This window comes from Ictidomys tridecemlineatus, unplaced genomic scaffold (genome assembly GCF_052094955.1).
Source record: "Ictidomys tridecemlineatus isolate mIctTri1 unplaced genomic scaffold, mIctTri1.hap1 Scaffold_110, whole genome shotgun sequence".
NCBI lineage: Eukaryota > Metazoa > Chordata > Mammalia > Rodentia > Sciuridae > Ictidomys > Ictidomys tridecemlineatus.
Genome location: NW_027521036.1, coordinates 113,331 through 139,561, shown reverse-complemented (window position 1 = coordinate 139,561; position 26,231 = coordinate 113,331). Strand labels below are relative to the sequence as shown.

Below are 26,231 nucleotides of genomic sequence, written 5' to 3'. Positions count from 1 at the left end.
TCCCACAATCTCTATGTATTCTTGGGCTTGGACGAGGGTACATGAATTAATTATATAGTCTGCCCTCCCTGTACCCTTCATTGCTCTTCTTTTTCAGTGCTTTCCTGCTTATTCTTGTTCTTTTGAATTGACTATAATCAACTTGATGACAGATTTTTAAAGATCCACATATGTTCATTCCCTCCCCAAGTTAAACGTCCCCAGTTTCTTCAATTTTTAGCACGTGCTTTTCGGGGGCTATTCATGATTCTGTTCTTTTCCACAAGTCATGCAACCTTAAAATGTGGCATCCAGAAATGAAGCCACCGGAGTGGGGTGATAATGACATGATTCCTTAGGGTAAGGCTTTTTAAAAAGAGTGTCATCCACAATTGGAGAAAGTAACAGGACTGGATTGAGCAGGGAAGGAAAGCCCAGTCCAAGCAGTAGTCCTTTATAAGGGAGCAGGAGAAGCTTCTCCTCTTCTGTCTGCACTTTTGGGGCAGGTAGGTACCTGGTGTCTCAACACGTTGACAAAAGGGTTTTGCTCTGGGAGGAGCTGGGAGGCCTGACTTTCTCCTTTTTCCTAGTCTCTGCCTATAATCCCCTTTTGCTAGTTCCCTGGCTTCCTCCAGGGCCTTCTAAATCGCTGGTCCTCTCCCAGTTCCGGGGACAGGTGAGCCTCTTTCCTTCTGGAGTCCTTTCATTTGGACTCTTCTGCTGGGCTCTCCTTGCGCTGTCCCCCGCTGGGCTCCGCAGTTGGTTCTTTCCACTCCCTGCCCGCCCCTCTGCATCCTCTGTCCTCTCACTGCTGTGGGCCCAGGGGCTTCCTCTGATGACGCGTTTTACTTGCGTTGGGCGGAAAGCGCCTGCGGTGGAGGAAGGCAAAGTTCACTCCCAGTACCTGCCCCCTGCGCTGGGTCCTACCGAAGTAGGAAACGGTGAAAGAGGGTCCTGTGCTGTTCTGCATGGAAGCGTTGCTTCCGCTCAGCTGTCCCTACACCATGGACTCAGTACCTGCCACTGTGCCTTCTGTCACTGCTTTACCGGGGGACCCGGAGCTCCTGGGACCCCTGTCGGTGCTCTACGCAGCCCTCATTGCCAAGCTACTGGAGGTGACGGTCCCATTCCCAGGGAGGGACCCCAGCTCTGGCAGGCGGGTGGCTGAGTTCTGGCGGAGTGGGTGCACTGACTGTCATGGCAACGGAGAAATGGAGTGTGTCGGGCCCAAGGCAGGCAGGACTTGAGTGTATTGTTAAGCGAGGCCGGTGAGAGTGTACTTGAGCTTTCCCCACTTGCACTTTTTTTTTTTGACGGAATAGAGGTGACAACCTCATGGTATGTTCCGAAATGCAGCCAACAATCCAAACAGCTAAGGTTACTACAGGTGTTTTCCCTACGGAGACTGCTGGGGAATTGGGCCCAAATGACAGTTATCTCCTATTACGTGTAGAGGGCGGTGAAAACAGGGAAGAATAGGCAGGTGTTTACTGCACTGCCTTTGAGCAACCATTTAAAATTAGGCTTTGAATTTTATAGAAGGATGTTAAATTCAGAGAAGTTTAAGCCAGTTTTCAAGAGTTGTCTGAAATTACATGTCACTTATCTGTTTATATAAGAGTGGAATGGAAGTAAGATTTAAAATCTTATATCATCATTGTTTTTATTTGTTGCCATAAAATTAATTAGTTCTTTCATATATTTAAGTTTTTGTCTTAAATGAATTTTTTAAATTATAAAAACCAGGTTATCTAAGAGAAAAGAATGATCCAGAGGGATTCTAGCCAGGTGTTAGACAATGTGATGATATAGGGCCTGTTACAAACTGGAAATGTATGCTCAATTTAAAGTATTTAGATTCGGGCTGGGGTTGTGGTTCAGTGGTAGAGCGCTTGCCTAGCATACATGAGGCACTGGGTTGCATCCTCTGCACCATATAAAAACAAAACAATGTGTCCACCCTAAAACTAAAGATACATAAATAAATATTTTTTAAAAAAGTATTTAGATTCATTATACTTGAAAACACTGCAAGCCAACAAAAAATGTGAGACTGCCAGTATCCTCTCTCTTGAAGAAGCTATTGGAAAATATTGAGGAGGTTGATTTCTGATGAGGAGGTTGGTTTAGAATTGCCATGATTCTTTGTGACTGTTTTGTTATAAATTTAAGGTTTCCCATTTCTTCTAATTTGTCTGTTTCAGCTGTTTACTACATTGCCTGATGATACTCAACCTGGGCCTGATTTTTATGGACTACCATGGAAGCCTGTAGTTTTCACTGTTTTCTTTGGGATTGTATCCTTTGTCATTTTTTTTTGGAGAACTGTTCTTGTTGTGAGTAAATTAACTTACTTATACCTCAGCACATAAGCACAAGGATTATTTTATATAGTCACTGCCCCCCCCTTTTTTTTCTTTTTCAGTTGCTAAAACACAAATTAGTGGTTTAAGTCAAACTAACCTTATAAAATAATTTAGTGTGGGTGCAGTTGGTAGAACTGGTAATTCTTACAGCCATCCTGACCAGTAGTTTCATATGTATCAGAAGTCTTAAAAGTGGGATAAAAGATGGGATAGGTTAGATAAATATCCTTTTATGTAGCATATATGTCTAGTAATCTATCTTAAAGAAATAACTATGCTTTGAAGATTTTGGTAATGTTTTTCAATGGAACAGTGTATTAGATTGAAGACTTAGCACAACATAATTCATTTAGGGGTTATTGTATGTTCAATTAATGGAATAGTAGGCAGATGTATTTATTTCAAAGCTTTGAGGTACAGAAAATGCTCACAATTAAATGTGAAGTGGGGAAAAAAAGCAGAAACTAAGATTTAAATGTTGATGAACTGTATGTTAATATAAACACATATAAACAGGGGGAAATGCTGCAAAGAAATACAGTAAAATGAGAAAAAGGAGATGAGATAATTTTTCCAGTCTTTTATATAAATTTTTCCCAGATTTTATGATTTGATCATATGTTCAGAACATACCTTTTTATTTGGAAGTATAGATTATGTGTTGTCCAAAAATCCATTAAATGTTTTGTTCATTAAGTCTTTTTTTTTCCTGAGCAGAATTAGTCTATCTCTGTGTATATGTGTACATATATGTATAAGTGTGTGTGTGTGTGTATATATATATATATATATATATATATATATATATATATATATATATATATATATGTGCTTATACATACTTATGTTTGTACTGTAGGTCATTCTGTTTCATAGTTATTTAACATAATTGGAAGAAAATTATTTTAGGTAAATGGACTTTGCATATGAAAAGCCTAACAGTTAAAGAGGTCAAAAGCATTGGATACAAATCTTTTCAAATCTGATTGTTCTTTTTCTGATTTCTTAATTATATCAGACATATCATTGTTAAGATAAGTTTCCTCTCCTTGTACAATTGAGTGTAAAATCTCCTAGAAAGTATTCCCTTCTTAAATAGAAGAATCGTTTGCCTGGATTCCTGTGAGGAATTTTCTAATCTCATTGAACTTTTTCTCAGCTAAAAGGAAAAAGGAAATAGAAGGATAAAGAGAAGGGAAAAACATGACAACATTTTATATTTCTCTCTCTTGTTTCTTTCATTTCAAAAACCCTGGTACCTGTTTCTCTTTTCACTAGGTTATGTGGGATCTGGTTCCTAGCTTGTTGCTCCTCAGTTTCAGCATTTGACTTTGGAACTTTAGTCCTTACCTTAGATGACTGCTTTTATGCTACTTCCCATTTTCCTCTGTTGTCATTTTGAGTAAAAGGTTAGCAAGGCTATGACATTAAAGAAATGTTCATTTCTTTCTGTGTTGGAGTTTTCTGAATGCAATTTCCTATTACGAAGATCCCATGGATGATCCATGGACACATCTGAGTATCCCATCACCATTTATAACATTTGAAAGGACAAGTAATATGCTAAGTTATAAAGAAATTTAGTGATGTTTTAAAAAAATTTCTGCTTACGTTTTATTATCAGGTAGTTTATTGCTGTCTTTTGGAAATGATTGTTTTTGTCCTTTCCAGAATATGTTAATTGTCATTTCTCTTGTTTCTTGTGCATTTTCTTCTAGCAGTCTTCCCTTTCAGAATTCTTGCTATACATTTAGTGGTTTGCAGAAATAAGATGATGTAGCCTCTTAGTTTCTAAATTCAGCCAATAGCCAAATTTAAATTGGAGTTCTAAGATGTTTTCTTGTGAGTGAAAGTGGCATATCTTAGTACAAAGATTATGCCTTTAATATTGTTTCCTCAGATTCCTTTTGAATAGTCATTGTTTCTAGACTTTATCCTGGTTATTTAGAATTGTCAAGTAAATGATTTTGAGTACACACACACACACACACACACACACACACACACATACACACACACATATTTACTGTGAAATAAGGTGCATATCTTAGTGTTTTTATGTCAGAGGCTATTTATGAAATATCACTACCAATTAAATTTAAAAGGCTTGTTAACCTTTACTTATTTTTAATCCTATAAATTATTATCCTGAACCAGAATGTTATTAAATTCTCACTTGGTTATGATTCTGATTGTTGTTTTAGGAATGCTGTTTCTATTGAGCAGATGTTTGATATCAAATTTAATCTTTTTTCTCTCTTCTAGGTAAAAGATAGAGTATATCAAGGTAAATTTTTAGGTCTCTTAAACTTGTAATAACCCTTTGTATTGGTGTTTGATGTGTGTTTTATGTATGTTAGAAGTAGATACAGTGACTTTTAATGTCTATTATCTTTTTTACCTCCTGAAAATTTTACTGTTCCTAGGTTGCTAGCATGGATAATAGAGTAGATGATGATGGTTCCAACTCTGAGATAGGAGATAAAGAGGAGGAACAAATTGTGGATAGGGAGATGATAAGTTTTAATTTGGGGCAGATTAACTTTGAATATTGATATAATGCAGATGTATTACATTTGAAGAGTATTTCTATGCTAATGATTTAATCATGCATAAAGTAATTGAGTAGATAATTTAAAGAATGTTAATGTGAATCAGTATGTTTTCATTTCTGTTTTTCTTTGCAAAGAATTAAATGATTCCATTTTCTGAAAAGAAAGTGTTTTGAGAAGGGAGGAATATCAAGCTACAACACTTTACTGTATTTCCCATCTGTGAAATAAGCTTAAATTTAAATATCATTTTGGATGGGAGGGGTACCTGGGATTGAACTTTGGGGCACGCTACTGAGCCACATCCCCAACCTCCTGTATTTAGAGACCAAGTCTCACTTAGTTGCTTAGTGTCTCGCTCTTGCTGAGGCTGGCTTTGAACTTGGGATCCTTCTAGCTCAGCCTCCTGAGCCACTGGGATTACAGGTGTGTACCATTGCACCAAGCAAAATATCATTGTTCTTATATTTTTCTTAAATTTTAATAATTTTTATACTCTTATTGCTAATAAGCATAGATTTCTTTTTAAAAGCATAATAGCTATGCTAAGAAGTATTTCCTCATAGTACCATATAACATGTCTTTGCTTTTAGTAGATTGAATAATTGAATTTCATTTAGTGATTGTAATAATCTTGTATATTTCCCCCTTTTAGTCAATGAACAGCAAATTTCCAAAAAGGTGAACAATTTCATAAAAGAAAATGAAGAACTAGTGCAGAAATTGTCAAATTATGAACAGAAGGTATAATTATTTTTTTGTTTCTTTCTCCTTTGGTTCTAGCTTGAATCATTTCTACCTGTTTTAATTTAAAAATCGTATTTTAAAATTTTTTTCATTATTTCCTACAAATCATCCAAATTCTAAGCAGTCATGTATTAAGTACTGCTTTCTTCTGGAAAGGGTCACTTGTCTGGAAGTAACTTGTATAGTAGCACTATAATTTGTGTATCTTAATTCTGAATGCTTTATTTGCATAGGTGAAGGAATCAAAGAAACAGGTTCAAGAAACCATGAAACAAAAAATGATTCTTTCTGATGAAACAACTAATTACAAGGTAAAAATCCCTTTTTTGGGGGGAATTACATTCTAAACTCAAAAGTAAATGTAATGAGTGAGTAATCTTGACACCTATTTTTTCCAGGATAAAATGAAGCTTCTTGAAAAAGCTAATGAACTTCTGGATGAGAGAGCTAAAAGTCTTCATGTTATGTTAGAATCTGAGAAAGAACAGAAAGCTAAGAATCAGGACTTGGTAAGAGTTTTGCTGCTAAGTGTTACTGCAATTTGGCTTTTGGAATATTTTGTAAAATTGGTTAAGTTAAACTTAGTCTAGCTGTTAACTAAAGTAAGATTAGGAGCCAAGGAAGTTGAACCCACTTCTGCCCATTTTGTGGAACTTTTAAGTACTGATACAACAAATTATTTTTATGGGCCTAGGAAATATTTTTATTCTCAACCTTGGATAATTTTCATATTGCTTTGCTCTGCCCTTGGAAACATGCAGAACAACTAAAAAACTATTGTCCAGTTGAACAGTATTTGTTTACTTTTTACTTGAAAGAGTAATGAATTAATCAATTTTCTGTACTTAAAAAAATTTATTTCATTTTCAATTCATGTTTCATTTTCAATTTTTATAAGTTTCTATAATTACATAAAAGTTGCAAAAGATAGTAGAGAGTGTGTTCTAAAATATCCTACCCCCAAGTAAGCTTGATCACCTAGCTGAGGTAGTATTTATCAGATTTCTCCACTGTAAAAATTCTTTCCAATCCTTTTCATATTGTATTCTTTGGAAGTTACCATGCACAGCCCACAGTTAAAGTATGAAGAGTTACAAGCTCAGGATGCAGCTCATGGTAGAGCACTTGCCTAGCATACATGAGGCCCAGGATTCAATCCCAGGCATTGCAAACAAAGATTGCAGAGTTATATCCACTTCCTTAAGGAGCGGGTATATTTATAAATTTTTTGGATTTCTTCTGTATGTGAGATTAGTCTATTCTTCCTTAAATTTTATCATTTTTTACTTCAGATAAGAAAATTTTAAAAATGATCTTGGGAAATTTTTTTCTCTATCACTAGAAAAAAATTACTAATTTGAACTGGTTTACTTGAAACAGTAATTAATTAGTTAATTTTCTATGCTTTAAAACATTTTATTTACTTATTGCATTATGATTTTCTATACTTTGACCTTTTTTTTCTGGTTATCTCATAAACAGTAAGGTTGTGGATGCCATGAAATATTTATGACTTCATTTTCCCTCATCTCTTTCAGTTCTTGATTTTTTGCTTAGTCCAAAGCTGGATCCCCTGCATTTACCTGAAATGTAATGGGATGGCTTGACAAAAATTTTGTTGTGTTTATCTTTTTAGTATATATATGTGTGTGTACACACACACACACATATATATCAGTATTTCTACTGAAATCCTAATGCATATTTTGTGTTCTGTTTTCACCTGGCAGATAATGGAAAATAAGAAAACTATAGAGAAGCTTAAAGATGTCATTTCAGTGAATACTTCTGAACTTTCAGAGGTAAAGCTGCCAACTCTTGCTAACGGATATTAATACTATATCTTAGTTTTGTTGCAGACCAAAAATTTGAGGTGTGCTAAAATGTGCAAAAAATGAGAACTGTATGATGTGTGGTTTGGGAAAGTATAACTTTGTTTTTTCTTTGGAATTAATTCACTAACTGTAGTGTTTTGCATTAGCTTCACATTGTCCTTAATGAAGCTAAGCTTTGTGAAGAGAAGGTGAAGTTGGAATGCTGTCAGCTTCAGAAAGAAAATACCATGCTTAAGAAGAAGAAAGAGCAGGTAAATAAAATTTGATGTCATACATAATGTAAACTAGAGAAGTGAATATCATTATCTTGTATCTTTTTTGGATCTGTTTCTGAGGTAAGGAATATTCATGTAGGACCTTTTCTAGATATGCAAAGTTTAAACAATGCTCCCCAAATTGAGTGCATATATATGGTCTCCATCTGTTTTGGATTTTTGGATTATTGCTTTTCTTATCAAATGTCAATCAGTTATTAACTTGCATAGCCTCAAAGAAACTTTTTAAACCAGAAAATTAAGTATTTTATGATCCTCTTTTGAGTAGTTACTGATTCACCGGCCAAGGGAAGATTACATGATAAGGAATCTAAATTTAGGAGACAGTCATATGTGCCCAGCCATTCCTGCTGGAGGTAAATTATTTGAATTGGCAGCAATTTTCTGGGGAATGCAATAAACAGGGTCAACTTCCTGATAGCTCTGATGTTCTTACTGCAGCTGTGAGAGTTGAGGCCACTCTGCCCTCTTCCTTAACCAAGGTCTCAACCTCCTCGATTGAGGGAGGCCACCGAGGAGTATGGCTCTGTATTTCTTTGTCTAAGTCTTGTAGTCCTGATGTATCCAGTGCAGAAACCCCTCCCTAACCCATAGGAATTCATGTGTTTTGACTTTTCAGTTGCAGCAGGAAGTGAAAGACTGGAGTACATCACACGCTGAGCTCAGTGAACAAATGAAATCATTTGAGAAGTTACAGAAAGATTTACAAGTAACGCTTAGTCTTAAAGATGATACTATTAATGTAAGTTTATACTCCAAATACATGTTTCATCTCATGAATTCTCCTGAAATCTTTGAATTAAAATCGAGAGTCTTCCAACCTTTTGCTTCTTTTCTAGGCTCTAACTAATTACATCACACAGTTGAATCGGTTACAATGTGAATCTGAATCTGAGGATCAAAGTCGAGATGAGTCAGATGAATTAACCAATGGAGAGTTAGCAGGTAAGATCAGTCTCAGGGAGGTTGAATCCTTTTTTTCTTTCCTGTCTTTAATTAAGTATACAGATGCCACTTTTCAGCTGGCTGAATTTCTTCTTAAGCTTCAGGGTTGTAGACACATATCACTGGATCTATAGATATGTCTGTTGCATTGGCAGAGGTGGGTTGCTGGGGTATAATGTAGCAATAGGCATATGAAGAACACTTGACTTTTCCTATCCCATTGAAAACTAGTAAGTACACTGCAGCTACAATAGTCACATCCTATACCTCTAAGTATTGAACATTGTACAGTAAGAGAAATTTATTTATTAACTTATGCAGATGATACTTGATTTTGATACTCATCATCTCTATGGCTCTGTGGTTTTAAGTCCACAGTCAGTCTTAAGAGTCCGGAGGTAGTTGGAACCATAAACTAAGGCTGTGAGAACAGAGGCTAGAGACTATCAGAAAGCTAGAGAGGGAGTGTAACAATGTTTACTGATGAGGAAAATATTTCCAGATGTTTTCTCCCAAGTTGGATATTGCTTACATAGCAAGTATTTCAAACCACACCTGGTAGTAGATTCAGGGAGAAAATAGAGGATTGAATCTTTCAAAACAAGACACTTACTTGCCCAGGTGAAGATAGATCTGAGAGAGAAGAAAAGCTTTTATCTTACAAGAATAACATAGATAACATTTTAGTTGTGCAAACTAGAAATTCACCTTTTTAAAAAAAAAAACAGACACAGTACTTTTATTTATTTTTATGCTGAGGATCAAACTCAGTGCCTCACACATGCTAGGTGAGCACTCTACCACTGAGCCACAACCCCAGTCTGAAATTCACCTCTTTCTTTTTTTTTTTAAATCTAAGCTTGCAATTCTCTTAAAAGTCATTAGTCTAATCAGTTTAATTATTTAATTGATTTTTTTTTCTTCCGGTGTTTGAACACAATCATTCTTTAGTTTGGGGAAGTTAGGAGAATATAGAGTTAAAAGTAAGGAAAGGAAAAGCTAAAAGTCTTTTGTTTTTTAGGTGATCGGAACGAGAAGATCAAAGATCAAATTAAGCAGATGATGGATGTCTCTCGGGTATAGTTCTTTGTAAGAGTCCCATAGTGCCTGTGAATTCTTCCTATGCCTCACTTTTAAGAATACCTCTCTTTTCTGCAATTTTTAGACACAAACTACAATATCAGTAGTTGAAGAGGATCTAAAACTTTTACAACTTAAGCAAAGCACCTTGATGTCCACAATATGTAATCTAGAAGGTGGGTTCTTCTTGAGAAGAAATTGCCATGTTGAAAAGACTTAAAATTTTATTGGAAAGATAAAGAATGGCTTCTTGCTTTCATGCTTCTTACTTTTCTTGGCACTACTCCCTCAAACAAGTTCTTAAGTCCTTGTACACATATAGAGATAAGCTGTTTTATCCTTTACAGACCAAATAAAGAAATTAGAAAGTGACTGCAATTCACTACGGTCTTCTAAAGCTGAACTGGAAGAGGAATGCAAAACTCTTAGGCAGAAAGTGGAGATTTTAAATGAACTCTACCAGCAAAATGAGATGGCACTACAAAAGTAAGATTTTCATTGTTTGTTATTGTTATCACTGTGTGAACTAACAGATAATTTTATCTTTTCTTAAGATTATTTACAATTTTTTCTAGTTGTAATAAGTAGAGATTTGTCTTTTTTCCTTTGTGTTTTGTGTCCTATAAGTTGCATTTTTCTTTCCATCGTCAGTCTTAAGAGTCCTGAGGTAGTTGGAACCATAAACTAAGGCTGTGAGGACATCGTAATCAATTGTCAAATTCATATGAAGGCAGGAAGTGGTAAACTGGTATTAACAGTCACTGATGTGGAAATACCTCTCAAAAGATCTAGGCCCTTTCTATGATCCCACTATTTATTTTAATTACCTTTCATTGTAATCAGTTATGTAATTCTAATGTTTTGAACTTTTATCTCTAACTCTGGACCTTTAAAAATACTGAGTGATTTGGAATGACATGTTTTAGTAGAATAAAAACTTCAAAAAGGAATAATATTTACTTATTGATGGTACAAGTTTTGGACTTGAATATCTCAGATGTTCACACTAAAAATTGAACTGTGGCAAGGACCTTAGGAGTTATGATTACAGAAGTACTTGTTTGTAGTATATATTTATATATTAATCTTCTCAGTGTGGAGCTAGTTATTTTTTGAAAGTTCATTTGAAGTTTTTAATCCACAAAAATACTTGAATTCTCTAAAAATAGGTTTTTTTGTGTCAGATTTTGTTTGTTTGCACCTGATTTTACTCTTCGGCATATATATATATATATATATATATATATATATATATATATATATATATATATATCTTGTTAAAGCAAAGACAGACCTTCTTATAGACCTAACTATTTTTAGGTATTTTGACTTCTGTTGCCTAATTAATGCATTAAATATTGAAACCTTCCCATTAACTTTTCTAAAATTCTGTGATCTCCAAGCGACCTTTTTAGAATCTCAAATTTTTGTTCAGGCCAGTTCTAAATGCCTGGCCTGTTTCAAAGAAACATTTCTCATTTTATCACTTTTTATTTAAGAGAACACTTGTTTTCTCTGTCCCTACTAGTAATATGAATGACCTAAATGGCAATTAATTTTCTTTGTAATGCAGTTAAATTATAGCACTATTTTCCTCAACTCCTCCAAAATTCATTCAGTCATCATCTGTGGTTTGTACTCTTTTTACTCATCCCCAGGTACTATGTTAGTTCATGCCTGTGTCATCTTTTCTGTTTCTAACCTAGGTCATCTGTCTTCATTCTCCATTATTTATATTTTTATATAATTTATTTCAAATTCTTAGTAATTTTCTCTATAGCTGCTTGAGTGGACTTTCTAAAATATGTCTGTCCATGTCAATATGTGCCTGTGGTTTATGAAGAATTTGCTTTCTATTTGATGACCTGTTCTTTTTTTCTTCCTTGTATCTTTTTAATAGTTTAAATATTTTTAATTATTTTCCTCATCCCCTGTATAAGCTTGATGTAATCATAAATTATAATGGAATTATAATTATATAATTGTAATTATATAATTATAATTATAATTTTATTCATCTTCTCATAATTTAAAGGCCATGGTATATATTCTGGATTTAATAAAAACCTGACATAGATTAATAGGTTTATTATTTTTTTTATGGGCTTTAAGTAGCTCCCGAATCAGATAACTGTTGTGGCATTGTATGTTAGTACTTCATATACTGTGAACTCCATAAGACATTCATTCAATTTATACACATATTTAAAGTTTCTGTAGTTCTGCATTCTACACTGTTGGTTTCATATTTGAAATTATTTTCATTCTATTTGAACATTGTCCTTTAATGATAGATTTGATTAGTGTATCAAAGTAGTACAAGGATAAACAGAATAGTATTTTATCCACTAAATATTGCTACCTTTATAATCTGTATTAGGTTGACATGAACTTCATGATTAGAGTTAAAACCAGTTTCCATTTTTAAAGGATCTCTCTTTTGGCTACTGAATTTTGACTGTTACTTAGTTTTAGCAATTTAAAAATATCCAATTAATTACCATCTGTTCTAAATTTTTTCTTTATGGAGTCCATTATCATTGTTGTTTGGTCTTATCCCTCCCCTAGTTCCTGTAGTCATTTCTCTGTTTTTTTATCAGTTTTATTGGGAAGTGCCTAGGTGTAGTTTTCCCCACCCCACCCACTTTTTCCTCTTGCAGTTATGTTGTTTGGGACCATTAAATATTTCTTGAGTCTTTTTTTAAATGTTGATTTTACCTCATTCTCTCTTCTGATTATAATAATGCATATTAGAATTTGATTTCCCCTGCCTCCTACATTCTGGATTTACTTCTTCTGGATATTTTCTTCTGACCTGTCTTAAAAGCGCTAGGATTTATTTTACTTCCCAAATCTGCTGCTAAAATCATTCATTGAGTTTAGGATTTTAAAAAGTTCAGGGTTTAAAATATTATTTTAGTTGTAGATGGACATAATATTTTATTTTATTTTTTATAGAATTTTTTTAAGAGAGAGAGAAAGAGAGAATTTTAATATTTATTTTTTAGTTTTTAGCGGACACAACATCTTTGTTTGTATGTGGTCCTGAGGATTGAACCCGGGCTGCACACATGCCAGGCGAGCGCACTACCGCTTGAGCCACATCCCCAGCCCGACACAATATTTTATTTATTTTATGTGGTGTTGAGGACTGATCCCAGTGCCTCACACATGTGGGGCACGTGCTTCACCACTGAGCCACAACCCCAGTCCTATTTCAGTACTAAGGCTCAAACCCAGGACCTTGAGCCATGTGCTCTACTATTGAGCTACCTCCCCAGACTCCTTGCTCTTTCTCATAAGGGACTAGTGTCTTACTGCTTTCCAAGCTATCTTTAATCTCATCATTCTGCCTCTGCCTCCTGAGTATCTTCGATTGTAGGTAGGTCACCACACTCAACTATTTCTTGGAAGGCAGCACTCTAACAACTAAACTATATTCCCAAACCTGAAATTCATAATCTTGACTTTACTTTTTTGAGTATATAAAGCACAGTGATTTTAAAACATGTGCGGATAACCCCATTAGGTGGTTTCCTTTTCTGTGGGATTTTTTTCTCACAGAATTTTGTCTTATGGAGTGCCTGATCAGTTTTGATTGGCTAACATTGTTGTGATAATTATAGATGAAATTTGAGGACTAAGATGAAGTTATCTTTTTATAGAAAAGTGTTGAGGTTACTTGAGTAAGATTGTCTGTCACTTTAAACTTAGTCAGCAATTAAGATAATTCAAAAATGACTTGTCTTTTCAATGTTTCAGTATTGTTCCTTTTGGATTTTTTGCCTGTTCATCACTTAAGTGTGCAGTACTTTCTAATCTAAACTCAAAGGCTAGGGCTTTTATTAAGGGTCCCTTTATTTGTAGCCCCAAACACTTGTTTTTACCTCTAAGCCCAGGAATTTGATGAAGGCTTAGTTCAAACTCATTATATCTTTGTGTTATCTTCAATATGTGGGTAAATCTAGGAGAAAAGTACCTTAAAGTGCCAGCCTTACTTGTAATTCTGAGATTCCTTTTTCTAATGGATCTTGGCCACATACATATATCTTCACTGCCTTTTTAGCTTGGATCCTTTCAAACACATTTTTATATTCTTATAAAGATGTTTTGATTGTTCTTAGTGCTCTCAGACTAACTCTTTGATAATTGGAAACAAAATTCTCTCTGTCCTTCAAGATTCAGTTTTCTCCATATTCCTTCTTAAGCCAGTGGGGAAAATTATTATATTCCTTTAGGTGTCATTTATACCTGAAACAGTGAGATCTTTTATTCTTTAGCATCTTACAAGGTAACTAGTATATTATAGCCACTCATAAAATACTTGCTGAAGAATTAAATGAGAAGCTATATAAGAATATATAATCCCCTTTTTCTATTTGGTATCAATAATCCTTTTTTACTATAGTTCTTCTGATTTATGGAAAATTAAGTTTCAATTTAATTATCTTTTGAATTGGAACTATGGCTAAAGTAATACAAGGATAGCAGAAAATAGTATTTTTTAAATCATTAAATGTGGCTACCTTTGTCTCAGTAGATGAACATCTTGAGTTTCATGATCAGAGTTAAAACTTGTCAGTAGATAATACTCTGATCGTGGGTCAGTTTGGCTTATTTTCAGACATTATCAAAACTCAGGTTTGTCTTTTTGCTTAATTGCAATTCTTTTGAAATAGATATCTAAAGTGTGAAAAATGTTCTGTCGTTAATTGCATAGCTAAAAAGACATATTCTAGAAGATTTTTTCTTTGACTGACTATATCTTTATTATGGTACCAGTCTTGGATTGAGAAAAGAGTTCCTCCATGACAAAGATATACTTAGTGTCCTACCCATGGCAGAAACGAGAAAAGAATTATCCCCTGCTTTATCCTAATATGTTTAATTATGTTAGGTTGATCAGTCCTGATCTTCCACATTGAAGTAAAGTGAGTTTTTATTATCTTACACACAGGATACTTGCCCCTGGGGCACATGTTGTTTTCACATTTATTTTATTTACTGGTAAGTAGAGAATTAAGAGGAGAAGTTAGAAAATGTAAGTGATTTGCCAGAGTTTGATTTACGAAATTGCAGGTTTGAATTTCTATTTTATGTGCCTAAGCATTTTATAGAATTGTGGGAAGTGATATTTACAAAGAGAAACTTTTGATTTGATAACTGGCTTTATTTTAGGAAACTAAGCCACGAAGAATATGAGAGACTAGAAAAAGAGCAGCGGCTGTCAGCTGCAGATGAAACGGTGGTTTCCGCTGTACAGGAAGTTAAAAATTACAAGTGAGTTCAGTTTCTAAAGGAGGGTGTCAATGTCTAATGATCTAGTGTTAGCTTTCTTTTTTAATCTTTTTTTACATTATGTAGATAGAAGAAAATAGCATGGAAGTATAAATAACGAGAGGATATGAATACATTCAATTCACACAGGAGAAAAAATAAATTTCAACTTTACAAATGAAAAATGTTAACAAAAAATTTACTTACACCCAATGGGGGAAAGATCATAGGGAACTTGGTCAATGCAAACAATTCTGTGGGTTTTGATTGTTGTAGTAATTCTTTAAGAAATCAGTTTGCTGTGTGATGTATCAAGACCCACAAAAGTGTGGCATTTGATAGACCTTGGAAATCTTCTATGGATATAATTTGAAAAAAATAAAAAATGTTTTAAGGAGGAAGATATTTCTAGCAGAATTACTTGAGAACACACTGATGAACAGTTACAGAAATTATAATTTATCATTCAGAATCTTTAGCAATTAAATGATAAAGAAGTTATTAGTATTAGGTTTTTATTTTATTTATTTATTTATTTTTGGTGCTTTACTACTAAGCTACATCCTTAGACCTTTTTTTTTCCCTTGAGACAGGGTCTCAGTTGCATAGGTTCCCACTTAATTGCTGAGACTGACCTCGAACTTGTGATCCTCCTGCCTCAGCTTCCCAATCATTGGGATTACTGGCATGTGGCATTGCACCTGGTCTGTAGTTAGTATTAGTTTTGATCACACTGGATTCATATAACCATAGAAATGTTTTTCTTATGTATGATAAAGTCTTTAAAAGTATAGCTGATGGAATAAAGGGAAAATGGTCAGAATGTTTCAAATGTTATTCAATTGTTGTAATTCTTAGGCGGAGAATTGAAGAACTGGAAGAAGAACTACAGAAAACCGAGCGCTCATTTAAAAACCAGGTAGTAATTAATACTGTCCTATAGTTGCAGAATTCTTTGTATCTAATACAGACAATTATAGGCTATTATAATGAGTCCCTAAAAACATATTTTTTAATGTGTTGTCTTTTTCAGATTGCTGTGCAGGAGAAGAAAGCTCATGATAATTGGGTAAGATTTTTTCCCCATTTTCTTTATTTTGTGCATAGCCTACCGCAACTGAATTTGAATATTTTCTCTTTAATAGCTCAAAGCTCGTTCTGCAGAAAGAGCTATAGCTGAAGAGAAAAGGGAAGCTGCTAATTTGAGACAGAAGTATGTGATTTTGGTATCTTACTATATGTTTTATAGTGTTTTAAGGTTATGCTAGATATTATCTATGAAGGAATAGATTGCTGTTTCATAATTCAGCCCATTCTTTCTCAATATTCAAGACTATTGGAAATGACCCAAAAGATGGCAATGCAGCAAGATGAACCCATGATTGTAAAACCTATGCCGGGAAGACCAAATTTACAAAATCCTCCTCTGAGAGGTAGGGGGCACTTTGTAAAAGGAGCTATTTTATTTCTTGGTGCAGAATGTATGTAAATTACTTTTTATTTCTGTCTGTAATGATTATGAAATAATCTGAATGATTTGCTAAAGCAGGAGGTGAGGGTTGGTGTCAGGGAGAAGGCTACCTTAAAGTAGTAACACGGCATTGTTGTCTTTAGGTCCACTGAACCATAATGGCTCTTTTGGTCCATCCCCCGTGAGTGATAGAGAATGTTCCCCTCCACTGACAGCAGAGCCAGCTGGAAGACCTCCTTCTGCTACTCTTAATCGAAAAGATATGCCCAGAAACGGATTTGGTGAGCATTCACATGTTGCTTTATAGTAAACTGCTTCAAGGTTTTGTTTTTTTTTCCCTTTTGAATATTCTAATAAAAACATAGAATTTGGGCCTGTACAATACATAGAAGATAATTTCTTACGTTATCTTAGTGAATGTTTTCTGTAAAATCTGTTCTAGAATAGAAAACATTTTTTTTTTCCTGGAGGTCCCTGTATTGTTTTTTTCTTTTAAATTTTACACTGTGAAGTGTAAACCTTTATCTTTAAATTAAATCTCTATGGTGTTCCTTTCCAAAATATTATAAAAGTAGCCTTAAACTTTATGTAGCATACATATTTCCAACATGAAATACTGAGTCTTATTTCCAATTCTAAATAGGACTGTAGCCTTGGTAAGATTGGAATTCAGGTTATACAGACTAAAGAAAAAACAGCCTACACATACTTCAAGTCTATAGCTTAAAGTTTAGGACCAGTACTTATTAATCTGCTGTTCTATCAACCCAAGGCAGTTCTTTATTTTTCTTAAGTCTCTTTATAAATTGTGATTTATGTATTGGGCAACCCATTTTTTTTAAAAAAAATATTTTTAATTGTAGATGGACATGATATCTTTATTTATTTTTTAAATGTGTGCTGAGAATCAAACCCAGTGCCTCACACATGCTAGGCAAACACTCTACAACTGAGCTATGACCCCAACCCCTGGGCAACCCATTTTTAATGTTGCTTTCCAGTTATTGTTGAACCCTGACCTGTCCACCAGTGGTTTATTTCTTCTGAAAAATACATACAAGGGCTCTGATCTTTCTTTCCCAAGGGTCAATGGATGGACCTTTACCTCGTACTGGTCTTCTGAGGCATCTGGGAAACCCATTGCCTCTGGTAAAGGACCAAGTAATTTCAAAGAATCTGTAATTGTGGATGGAGGATTTTTATTCTTTTCATGTTAGAATAAGTCTGAATCCATTCTTTGATCTCTAACAGACCCAGGATGTGGTCCATCTCACATGAACAGCAGCTCCAGAAGTTCTTCTCCAGCTAAGGTGACGAATGAGGGCAAGGTAAGTTTTGTAGTTACTGTGAATCATGTGGTCATGCAGGAACATGTAGCTTTCCTACAGTACTTTCTCTTTGCTTTATCCTTCTTTGTGTTCTATTTGTACTATCCCATTTGTTTTTTAAAAAGCAAACTGTTCCCCAAGAACCTGAGACCCCCTCAGTCTCCACCATTACTTCTTTGACTGAGCATCCAGTTGGAGTAAGTACTTAGAGGTTGAGAACTGAATTGGGTTTTATTCTGTGCATTTCTGGGAAGGATATTCAGAGCATGACACTGATCTTGTTTGCTTTAAACTGCATGCAATATTGAGCTTACTTTTCTCCTTAACTTGGGAATGTTGCTTAAGTGTGTACAACTATAATGAACTACAGAATGTAAAAAGTTATCACTCTAACTTTATATGGTGTTTTGTGTTGAATCTTCTAAGGCAAAGTAAATTCATTATAAATTATATAATTCATCATTTTTATTTTTGTTTGGAAGAATGTTATTTAAGAATTCCTCCATTTGTGCAAACCCTATTTTGAGTGATTTGAATTAGATTGGTATCAGATTTTCTGAAAGTGAAATACTGTTTCAGTGAAACAATGATAATCTGAAATGACCTCTTGAGCCAGTCCCAAGCAATGGTCTCATTTGTTCACATAAGTGTATTCTCTTGTAACTGTGTTGCTATTATATCTGGTAGGTCTTCTGAAGCTCTATAATAAAATAAATTTTTAATTGTTTAGTTTCAAACCCACTACTCATAGGAAATGATAAATCAATATCTCAAATGGTGTACAGTAAATGAAAGTAAATATTAAAGCCTTTTCTTCCTAATTTGTGTATATAGCACTGTGATGGAAAATACTTCTCAAGTTCCAGTGTATATATATTCTAGGAATATACATCTCTGGAGAAATCTAAGGGCAGCTTAGATAAGACCCCAAACCCCTTTGTAGTAGAAGATTTAAAAGAGAGCAAAGACCCATTGTTAGAGAGGAGTAGAGGTGGGAAAAGCATGGCTTGGAGGCAAACCTGGGATTGAGTTTCTTTAATATGCAGTGTGGCCTTCAACAAATTATGATATTCCATTTGCTTTTGTTCCCTCTTATTTAAAACAAGACAGTCTACTTAAAGATCTCAGAGGTTGAATAATATATGAAAGACTTACCGAAGATACTCTGAATAGTAGCTATTATTACATGGGTAGAGAATGGATTTTTCATTTTATTCTGTTCATTCTTAATATGGAAGTAATGAGCTATTGTGATGAAAGGGAAGTGATGGGGAGGGGGGGAGTCCCTTTGAAATAGATTGTAGTGAATACAACATGACATACTGGTCAGAAATCACCTCTGTTAACAACCTCTGCCAGTCCTCTTGCCTTTCCCTTTCCTGTGCAGATATAATCAGTAACAAACTGGTCCCTCTTGTGGCATCCTTCCAACTTCTGTAAGCTGTCAGTGGGAATACACAGGAGGGGTGGGTAGAGTTTTGTTGCACTGATGGTGTTCTCTGGACAGGTGCCTGTTTTGGGTTTTAGCTTTTATCGGTGTTGGTACTTTGTCTTAATACATAGGAATTTTAAAACTTTTAACTTCTTTCAAATCTTAAATTGCAGGTTCATATGGCTATGAATGGGCCCCCTCCTTTCTCAGGGGTACCCTTCATGGGCCCCCCCATGGGACCCCCAATGGGATGGCCTCCACCACCTCCCATTCGGTATGGACTGCCACTTCAGCTCGGTGGGCCTTTTGGGCCTCAGCCAATTCCTCCACCTTTTGGTATGATGATCTGAATAGTAGTGATTGACTTATAAATCACATTCATCTTCCACTTCTATTGCTTGCTAAAACAGTTGGTTGCTATCTCAGGTCTTAACAATGAAAGGATAAAGCTGAGTACATTTTAACTTTTCCTCCAGTTTTCTGGCACATATGGGACACTACATAATCTTATACTGAGATAGGCAATAGCTATCTCTCATAGACAAGGATAAGGGGCTATATACAGAAAAGCCAGAAATATTACTTCTGCAGATGTTTGTTGAAAATCTGTTGATATGCACTGCAATAGATGGAAAGGTGGATGAGATGCATGCCATAACTTAAAATTTTGTCACAGATATGAAAATCCTACAACATAAAGTTTGTAATCACCCATAATGGAAGCATAAGCAGTAGGTTATAGAATATAGAAAAGGAAAAGTCAAACCCTCCTTACCTTGAGAAAAGTCAGAGGGAAGTGTTAAAGAGGAGGATTTAACAGTGATCTAATAAATGTTGCTGATTTAATTAGGTGGCTGTGGAAGGCCTTTTCCTGGAGGGCCTGCACCTTGATTCTGATGGCATGTGTAAAGTCCATGCTGAAATACTTCATGAATTTTTAATGGATAGAGTAATAAATAGTGGGATTTCCTTTTATCAAAATTTCTTTGATGTAGTAAAGTTCTTATTTCATAATCTATCATCTTTTCATGGTAATATAGTACTTCCAAATATAAATGGAGCTCTTGTGAGATAGAAATAATTCTGCAATTATATAGTAGGAAAAGAAAAACGACAAGCCTGGAGCTAGGTAGAGCCATATTTAAATCCTTAATATGTTGCTTCATGGCTGGTTGGCCAAAGTCTATAACCTAAACTTGTTCCATTTCAGTTTGCCTCATCTGGCAAGTCAGGATGTTCACCAGTTGATGTTCTAGGCTTGAGAGAAATTAAAGACTATAATATCAACATACTTGAAATCACCCTAGTTCAGAAATTTCTGGGTATTTACATAACTTCCTTTTTATTTTCCAGGTCCTGGTATTCATCCACCAATAGGCTTCAGAGAATATGCACCAGGTGTTTCACCTGGAAAACGGGATTTGCCTTTTGACCCTCGTGATTTTTTTCCAGAACCTGCACCAGCACCATTTAGAACTTTAGGCTCATTTGGACCAAGAGAGTACTTCATTTCTGGTGCCCCATTACCACCTCCAACTCATGGTCCCCAAGACTATGGGCCACCACCTGCTGCAAAAGACTTAATGCATTCAGGCTTTAAAGATGAAGCTCCACCTACACCTGATTCTCAGGTGTGAGGGATGTTCACAGGCCTTAAAACAGGGCCTGTAAATTTAACCTCTGACACTTAGTCAGAAAATGGACTATGAACTATTCATCGAGTTAAAGGATTATTGGCTTCAAAATATAAAAGTTTATTTTAAAAGATTTATGTTTTTAGAATAAAGCTGCCTTGGCGCAGTATACATTTTGAGCCAAAATATTTTCCCCCTAAATATCCCCACTTAAGCTAGAGTATTCTTCCAATTTTAAAATGTGCAATAAGGAATATCTTTGTTTTAGTTAATGTAGCATATACAATTGCTAAATGATTTAGAATGTCATAATTATGGACATTTCTTGTGGAAATGCTTTAAGAACATGTATTTCCATTATCCTATTTTTAGTGTATTGCAGTTGATAACAGAGAAATGGTGTTTTATAAGCTTGATTTTTTTCTCTTTCAATATCTGGTCGCAGAGACTGTTACGCTAAAAATGTTTACTCAAAGATCATAAACTTCATTTTCCTTCTTGCTGAAGTTCTTTGTTGTAATAGTTCATAAAAAATTGTTTATTAATATTTCCCAAGTGTCTGTTGATTCATTGGATCGTCATGAGACTTTGTGCCATTGGGGAAGCATGTAAACTCACTCTCAGAACTGAAGATGGTGACTTGGCAGCATATTCCCTGTTGCTCACTGTTAAGGAGGCTGGACCTTGGTCAACTGTGGACTTCTATAGAGGATTTCTTTTACTTGTGAGAAGTCTTGTGGCTCTATTTTTGTAGCACATTCCTGTACTTTTTTCTAACCACTGTCTATGTGAGAATGGTTTTCTGAGAATGAGTTTACATTAGTAGCAAGAGTTGTTTGACCTGAAGTTCTACTGCTTTTGCCATTATTGCATTATAACAGTAAAATATAAGGTGGTATGTTGTGTCTATAAAATAAGGAAATTTCTTTTTAAAAATGTACACAACACACTCTTCTCTTTCCCATACCTTGCCACTGATTTTCAAGGAATATGATAAAAAAAATTAGAAAAGTATAATCCTCTAAGAATGAATGAAACTCATAAACTTATAATGTCTATAATCAGCAAATATGGGCTGAATTAAATTCTTTTTTTGATAGATACTCAAATATATTTTATTTAAAAATCAATTAAAGCAAATCCTGAATCTGTAACTACTGTCTTTAAAACAATGTTTCTAAGAACTAGCTCTCCAGAACTGTAATATTAATTACGGCAATTTTAACAGTACATTTTAAGAGGTTTAAGATTTAAATAAAATTATAAAAGCCTAGTACTTTTTTTTACTGCTAGACCATATTCTTCCATTCTTTTAAATTCTAGAAAGTAATAGGATTGTTAAAACCTAGAACATAACATATCATTGTTCTTTTTATGTCCCCTAAGTATTCTCAAAATAGGGGCAAAAGCTTCAGTGTGAAACAAAATCTCTAAACTACTGAAGATAACTCAGAATAAAAAGAATTTGAGTCCTTTAGGAAGAATTCAATCTACATAACCTCCATTTAATATTAGAAGCAGCAGCTGTGTGTGTAAGAGGAAAACCATATAATAGCTTATGCCATTTTTAACCATGTAAAATAAAATTTAAGTCACAAACACCAATTTTGAATGTATCTTTAAACCTCTACAGGACACAAGGCAATGCTGAAGTTACTAAAACTTCTAATTTTAAAATAGCATTTAAATAAAGGTGATGTCAGCTAGGAAGATAGATTTTCAAGGAAAGGCAGATTTATTATTTTATTCAAAGCAACAGTAGTTTTCCCTCTAAAGCCTTTTTTGTATTTATTCTATTAGTAAGTTATAATGCATTCTACGTAGTTTATCTGAGCAGTTCTGAACCCACCCATAGTTGCCTCTCCTTACATCCATCTGATTGATTGTACCACTTCTGTAGCAAAGCCCAAGGTATCTGCCCATATACAGGTTGTGTAGAGAATACTGTCCCCTGATTCAATTATACTTTTGTATCTCAAAAGTTTTAGAAGTCCTCTCCAGCAAATTGTGTTTCAGTTTAGTTACTAAAATCATTTAATTTGTGAAGCAGTAGTGTTTCAACCTGAAAATATTACTGCTATAGTTGTAATTATTGTCCAGTGACTCATCCCCTCCCACACTAGAAAGTAAATTTAAACAACTAATTTGTGAGATACAGATTGCTTTGTGTTAACTGCTTCAAGATAAAATCACCTTTTTTGGGGGGGGTTGGTCAATCAGGTCTGAATTAAAGCTAAGCTGACGACAATGTTCAATTTAAGTTTGTTTAATGCTGATGAAAGACATTCATATAAAGCATCCTCTTTTTTTTCCATATAACCCCATTCTTTGGTGGCAGCTGGGGTTGTGGCTCAGTGGTAGAGTACTTGCCTAGCACAGGCAAGGCCTTGGGTTTAATCCTCAGCACCACATAAATAAATCGAGGTTAAAAAAAAGCATTCTTATGTGAAGGATGCTAAATATTTCTTCATATAAATTATCACTTTGAGGGGCTGGGGTTGCATGTGAGGCACTGGGTTTGATCCTCAGCACCACATATAAATATAAAGGTACTGTGTCCATCTACAACCAAAAAAAGTTTGTTTTTTTTAAATTATCACTTTGATATACATATTTTATAGTATGAGAAAACAGAAAGAACAATGTATCAGTTTTGCTACATTTTAATAGTAGATTTTAAGGAAGCAACATCAAACATCAGTAACATCAAACAAAAAGGTACTGAGCACTCCACAGGGTACAGAGTAGAGTGCTGCCAAGCACCTTGGAAAGTTTACATGACATGGAGAAGATGAGGCCCTTCTCTTGAGAAGTTTACAGTCTGGAAATTTTGACTACTCAGAGTTTCGGTTGAGTGAACATTTTATTAAGGCAAATTCTTCATTTCCTAGAACTACTGTATACTGAACTATTTTTGCACTTGTGAAATTAACCCAATCCAGATGAAAGAAAAGACTAAATTTGGTTGAGAATTCTTTCAGGCTCATATAGTTTTATTAACATTCATCTAGTAAACAAAACTGACCTAACAGACAACTGAAAAATTAAAGACTAGATCTCTTGAAGTGCAAGGGCTAAAATAACTGTTATTCGTTTTAAAAAGCAAATTGATGGTATGATTAGGGTTTACACTAGTTTAAAAATAGGTCAAGTATTGCATTCCCTTCATGCATTGTTCATTTAAAATAGTGAATATTAAAATACATGGGTTCTACATGTAACCCACAAAAAAGCTCCTCACAAATCTTTATTTTCTGTGTATCAAATATCCACCTTGTGTACTATGACAGTTTTATATATGTCTCATCAAGTTAAAAGTAATGTAAATAGTGAAATTATAATAGGCTAATAACCTGCATATTTTCATATGAATGTCAATATATCTAAATAGGAAATAAATGGCAGTCGTATCTACCTATATTAAAAAAATAGAATATCTTTCCAAATTTTGCATACTCATCACTTTATAAAGACAAGGTATGCAGGTTTTAAGGTTTCACAATCAGTTGTCAGAAAAACAGCAGTTGTTCCTGCAGTATCTCATTAGCATCTGACTCAATTATTTTTAGATGACATGATTTAGACGACGTAAACCCACTCAAAAATTTGTAATTATTCTGAGAGAGATAGTTTTAATGTTAACCCTAGAATCATTTAATGTTAACCGTAGAAACAATAGCAATGTGATATAGAACAACTAATCAACATGACTAAAAATATGCTCACTTTCAGAAAAACAATCTGGTCATCTGGAAAAAAATCACAGCTACAATCTGGGGAACACTCCCATATAAGATATTGATCTGATCAAGGCACACTATTTCTAAGTAGAACTATCAGATGAGGGTGAATTTAGGCCAGCTCTAAGGAACAGCCTAAAAGACAGACCATAACTGATCCAATTTCCTTTCAAAGCAATCTAATACTATCCTACCCACTTCAATTCAAAAGTTTGAAGTTAATTCAAATCAAAAGACCATATTGGAGCAAAAGTGAGCAAATGTGTAAACTCTAGCACATTCTTATTGCTGTATTAAGTTTGAAGATGAGCATACCTACCACAGCAATATTGTTCCAGGAAGCAGGGTAGGAACAGTGGTAAATTAGGAAACAGACTATTAATTGCACAATTAATAGAAAAGTAAAAACAAGTTTCAAAATCTACAATAAATCTGTATCTAAAGGAGTCATAACAATGAGGTGCTGGACTTTAGTTCTGTGGTACAGCTTTGCAATGGACTCACTGGCCTATAGATATGGTTCACTTCCTGCCTCCTGAAGGATGAATATGCTACACAGAGCTATGATGGTTTCTACTGAGTGGTAAAATTCACAGAAATTCCACATTACTCATGTCAGAATCATTCCTTGTGCAAAGTTTGATGTAGATGAAGATAAAGTGGTTTCTTGGTCAATAATTGCAATTTCTTTTAAAGTCAGTGGGTTTCTTGTATCTGTAACCACAATAGATTTAAAATACTTTGATGATTGATCTACTCCAATGTTACATTCTCGATAAGAGGGACTAAGAAGAAACATGAACTAGTAACCATTAGAACAGTATGAATCCTATATGTATATCACTTACAGTTCTATTACAGTTGGCCCAGGTTTAATCTCATCCATCTCCATGAAAGCAAAACACTTGATGCTGGTAAACCTTTTTTAGGCTTGTAGTGTTTGAAATCAAAGAAGATAGCTGCACCTAAGGAATTAAAACAAACAACATAAGCCAGAGACCACACATTTCTTATGTGTCACCAGAAGCCTATGATTTTACAAAGTAACATGTGTCAAACAGTCTGATGACACAACTGTTGATAACTCACTGTGGCTGTCACTCCAAGCTCTGGTACTAGCATGTCTGAGTGACATTTCTCCATATCATTTAATTCTACAAAGTACAACAAAAATGTATAGCAAGAATGTAAGTTATGTACACAGGTAGAATCATAAACTACCAAAGAATATAAAATATTAAATACCACAAGAAAAACAGAAGTTACTTAAGTATCAGCAGTACCTATAGAAATGGTTTCAATAAGCACCTGTATTAGATAGAATAGAAATTTAAGAGTTCCTTTAAAAAAAATTCTACCTTATATCATTTCTCTCCCTCCTGAAACCACGCCCAGATTGTCCTTTCCATATTCTTACAAACTAACTGCCAGTTATAGTATCTTTTTACCCAATGCATCTTATTGAAAGAAAAAAAAATAATTCTTTAACTGTTAGAAAGTAATCATTAGGTTCCTAAAAGGACTTAAGGTAATTATTAGGGAACCTGCTTCCTTAACTCTGTATTATGAG

At 34.5% G+C, this 26,231-nt stretch overlaps 1 protein-coding gene and 1 long non-coding RNA gene across 6 annotated transcripts in view; one reads left to right on the top strand and one right to left on the bottom strand.

The window, feature by feature from the left end:
• The window catches only part of LOC144372485 (transport and Golgi organization protein 1 homolog), a 161,572-nt gene extending 140,104 nt beyond the window's left edge, over positions 1 to 21,468 (top strand). For 2 of the 5 annotated variants that reach the window (XM_078035837.1, XM_078035840.1), the window contains 21 exons: positions 2,184 to 2,315; positions 4,611 to 4,632; positions 5,553 to 5,641; positions 5,878 to 5,955; positions 6,043 to 6,153; positions 7,375 to 7,446; positions 7,626 to 7,730; positions 8,374 to 8,496; positions 8,594 to 8,699; positions 9,721 to 9,776; positions 9,865 to 9,955; positions 10,127 to 10,265; positions 14,958 to 15,059; positions 15,915 to 15,975; positions 16,090 to 16,125; positions 16,202 to 16,269; positions 16,389 to 16,489; positions 16,671 to 16,808; positions 17,779 to 17,855; positions 19,461 to 19,623; positions 20,641 to 21,468. In XM_078035837.1, coding sequence (XP_077891963.1) covers positions 2,184 to 2,315; positions 4,611 to 4,632; positions 5,553 to 5,641; positions 5,878 to 5,955; positions 6,043 to 6,153; positions 7,375 to 7,446; positions 7,626 to 7,730; positions 8,374 to 8,496; positions 8,594 to 8,699; positions 9,721 to 9,776; positions 9,865 to 9,955; positions 10,127 to 10,265; positions 14,958 to 15,059; positions 15,915 to 15,975; positions 16,090 to 16,125; positions 16,202 to 16,269; positions 16,389 to 16,489; positions 16,671 to 16,808; positions 17,779 to 17,855; positions 19,461 to 19,623; positions 20,641 to 20,924 — 2,154 coding nt within the window. In that variant the 3' untranslated portion in view covers positions 20,925 to 21,468. The other 3 variants (XM_078035838.1, XM_078035839.1, XM_078035842.1) reach the window with 3 other exon arrangements.
• Positions 1 to 26,212, bottom strand: part of LOC144372489 (uncharacterized) — a 45,084-nt gene extending 18,872 nt beyond the window's left edge. Inside the window, exon 1 of the long non-coding RNA XR_013432487.1 lies at positions 25,510 to 26,212. This is a non-coding gene — a long non-coding RNA (uncharacterized LOC144372489). The remainder of the gene's footprint in view (positions 1 to 25,509) is intronic.
• Positions 26,213 to 26,231: the final 19 nt, after the last annotated feature.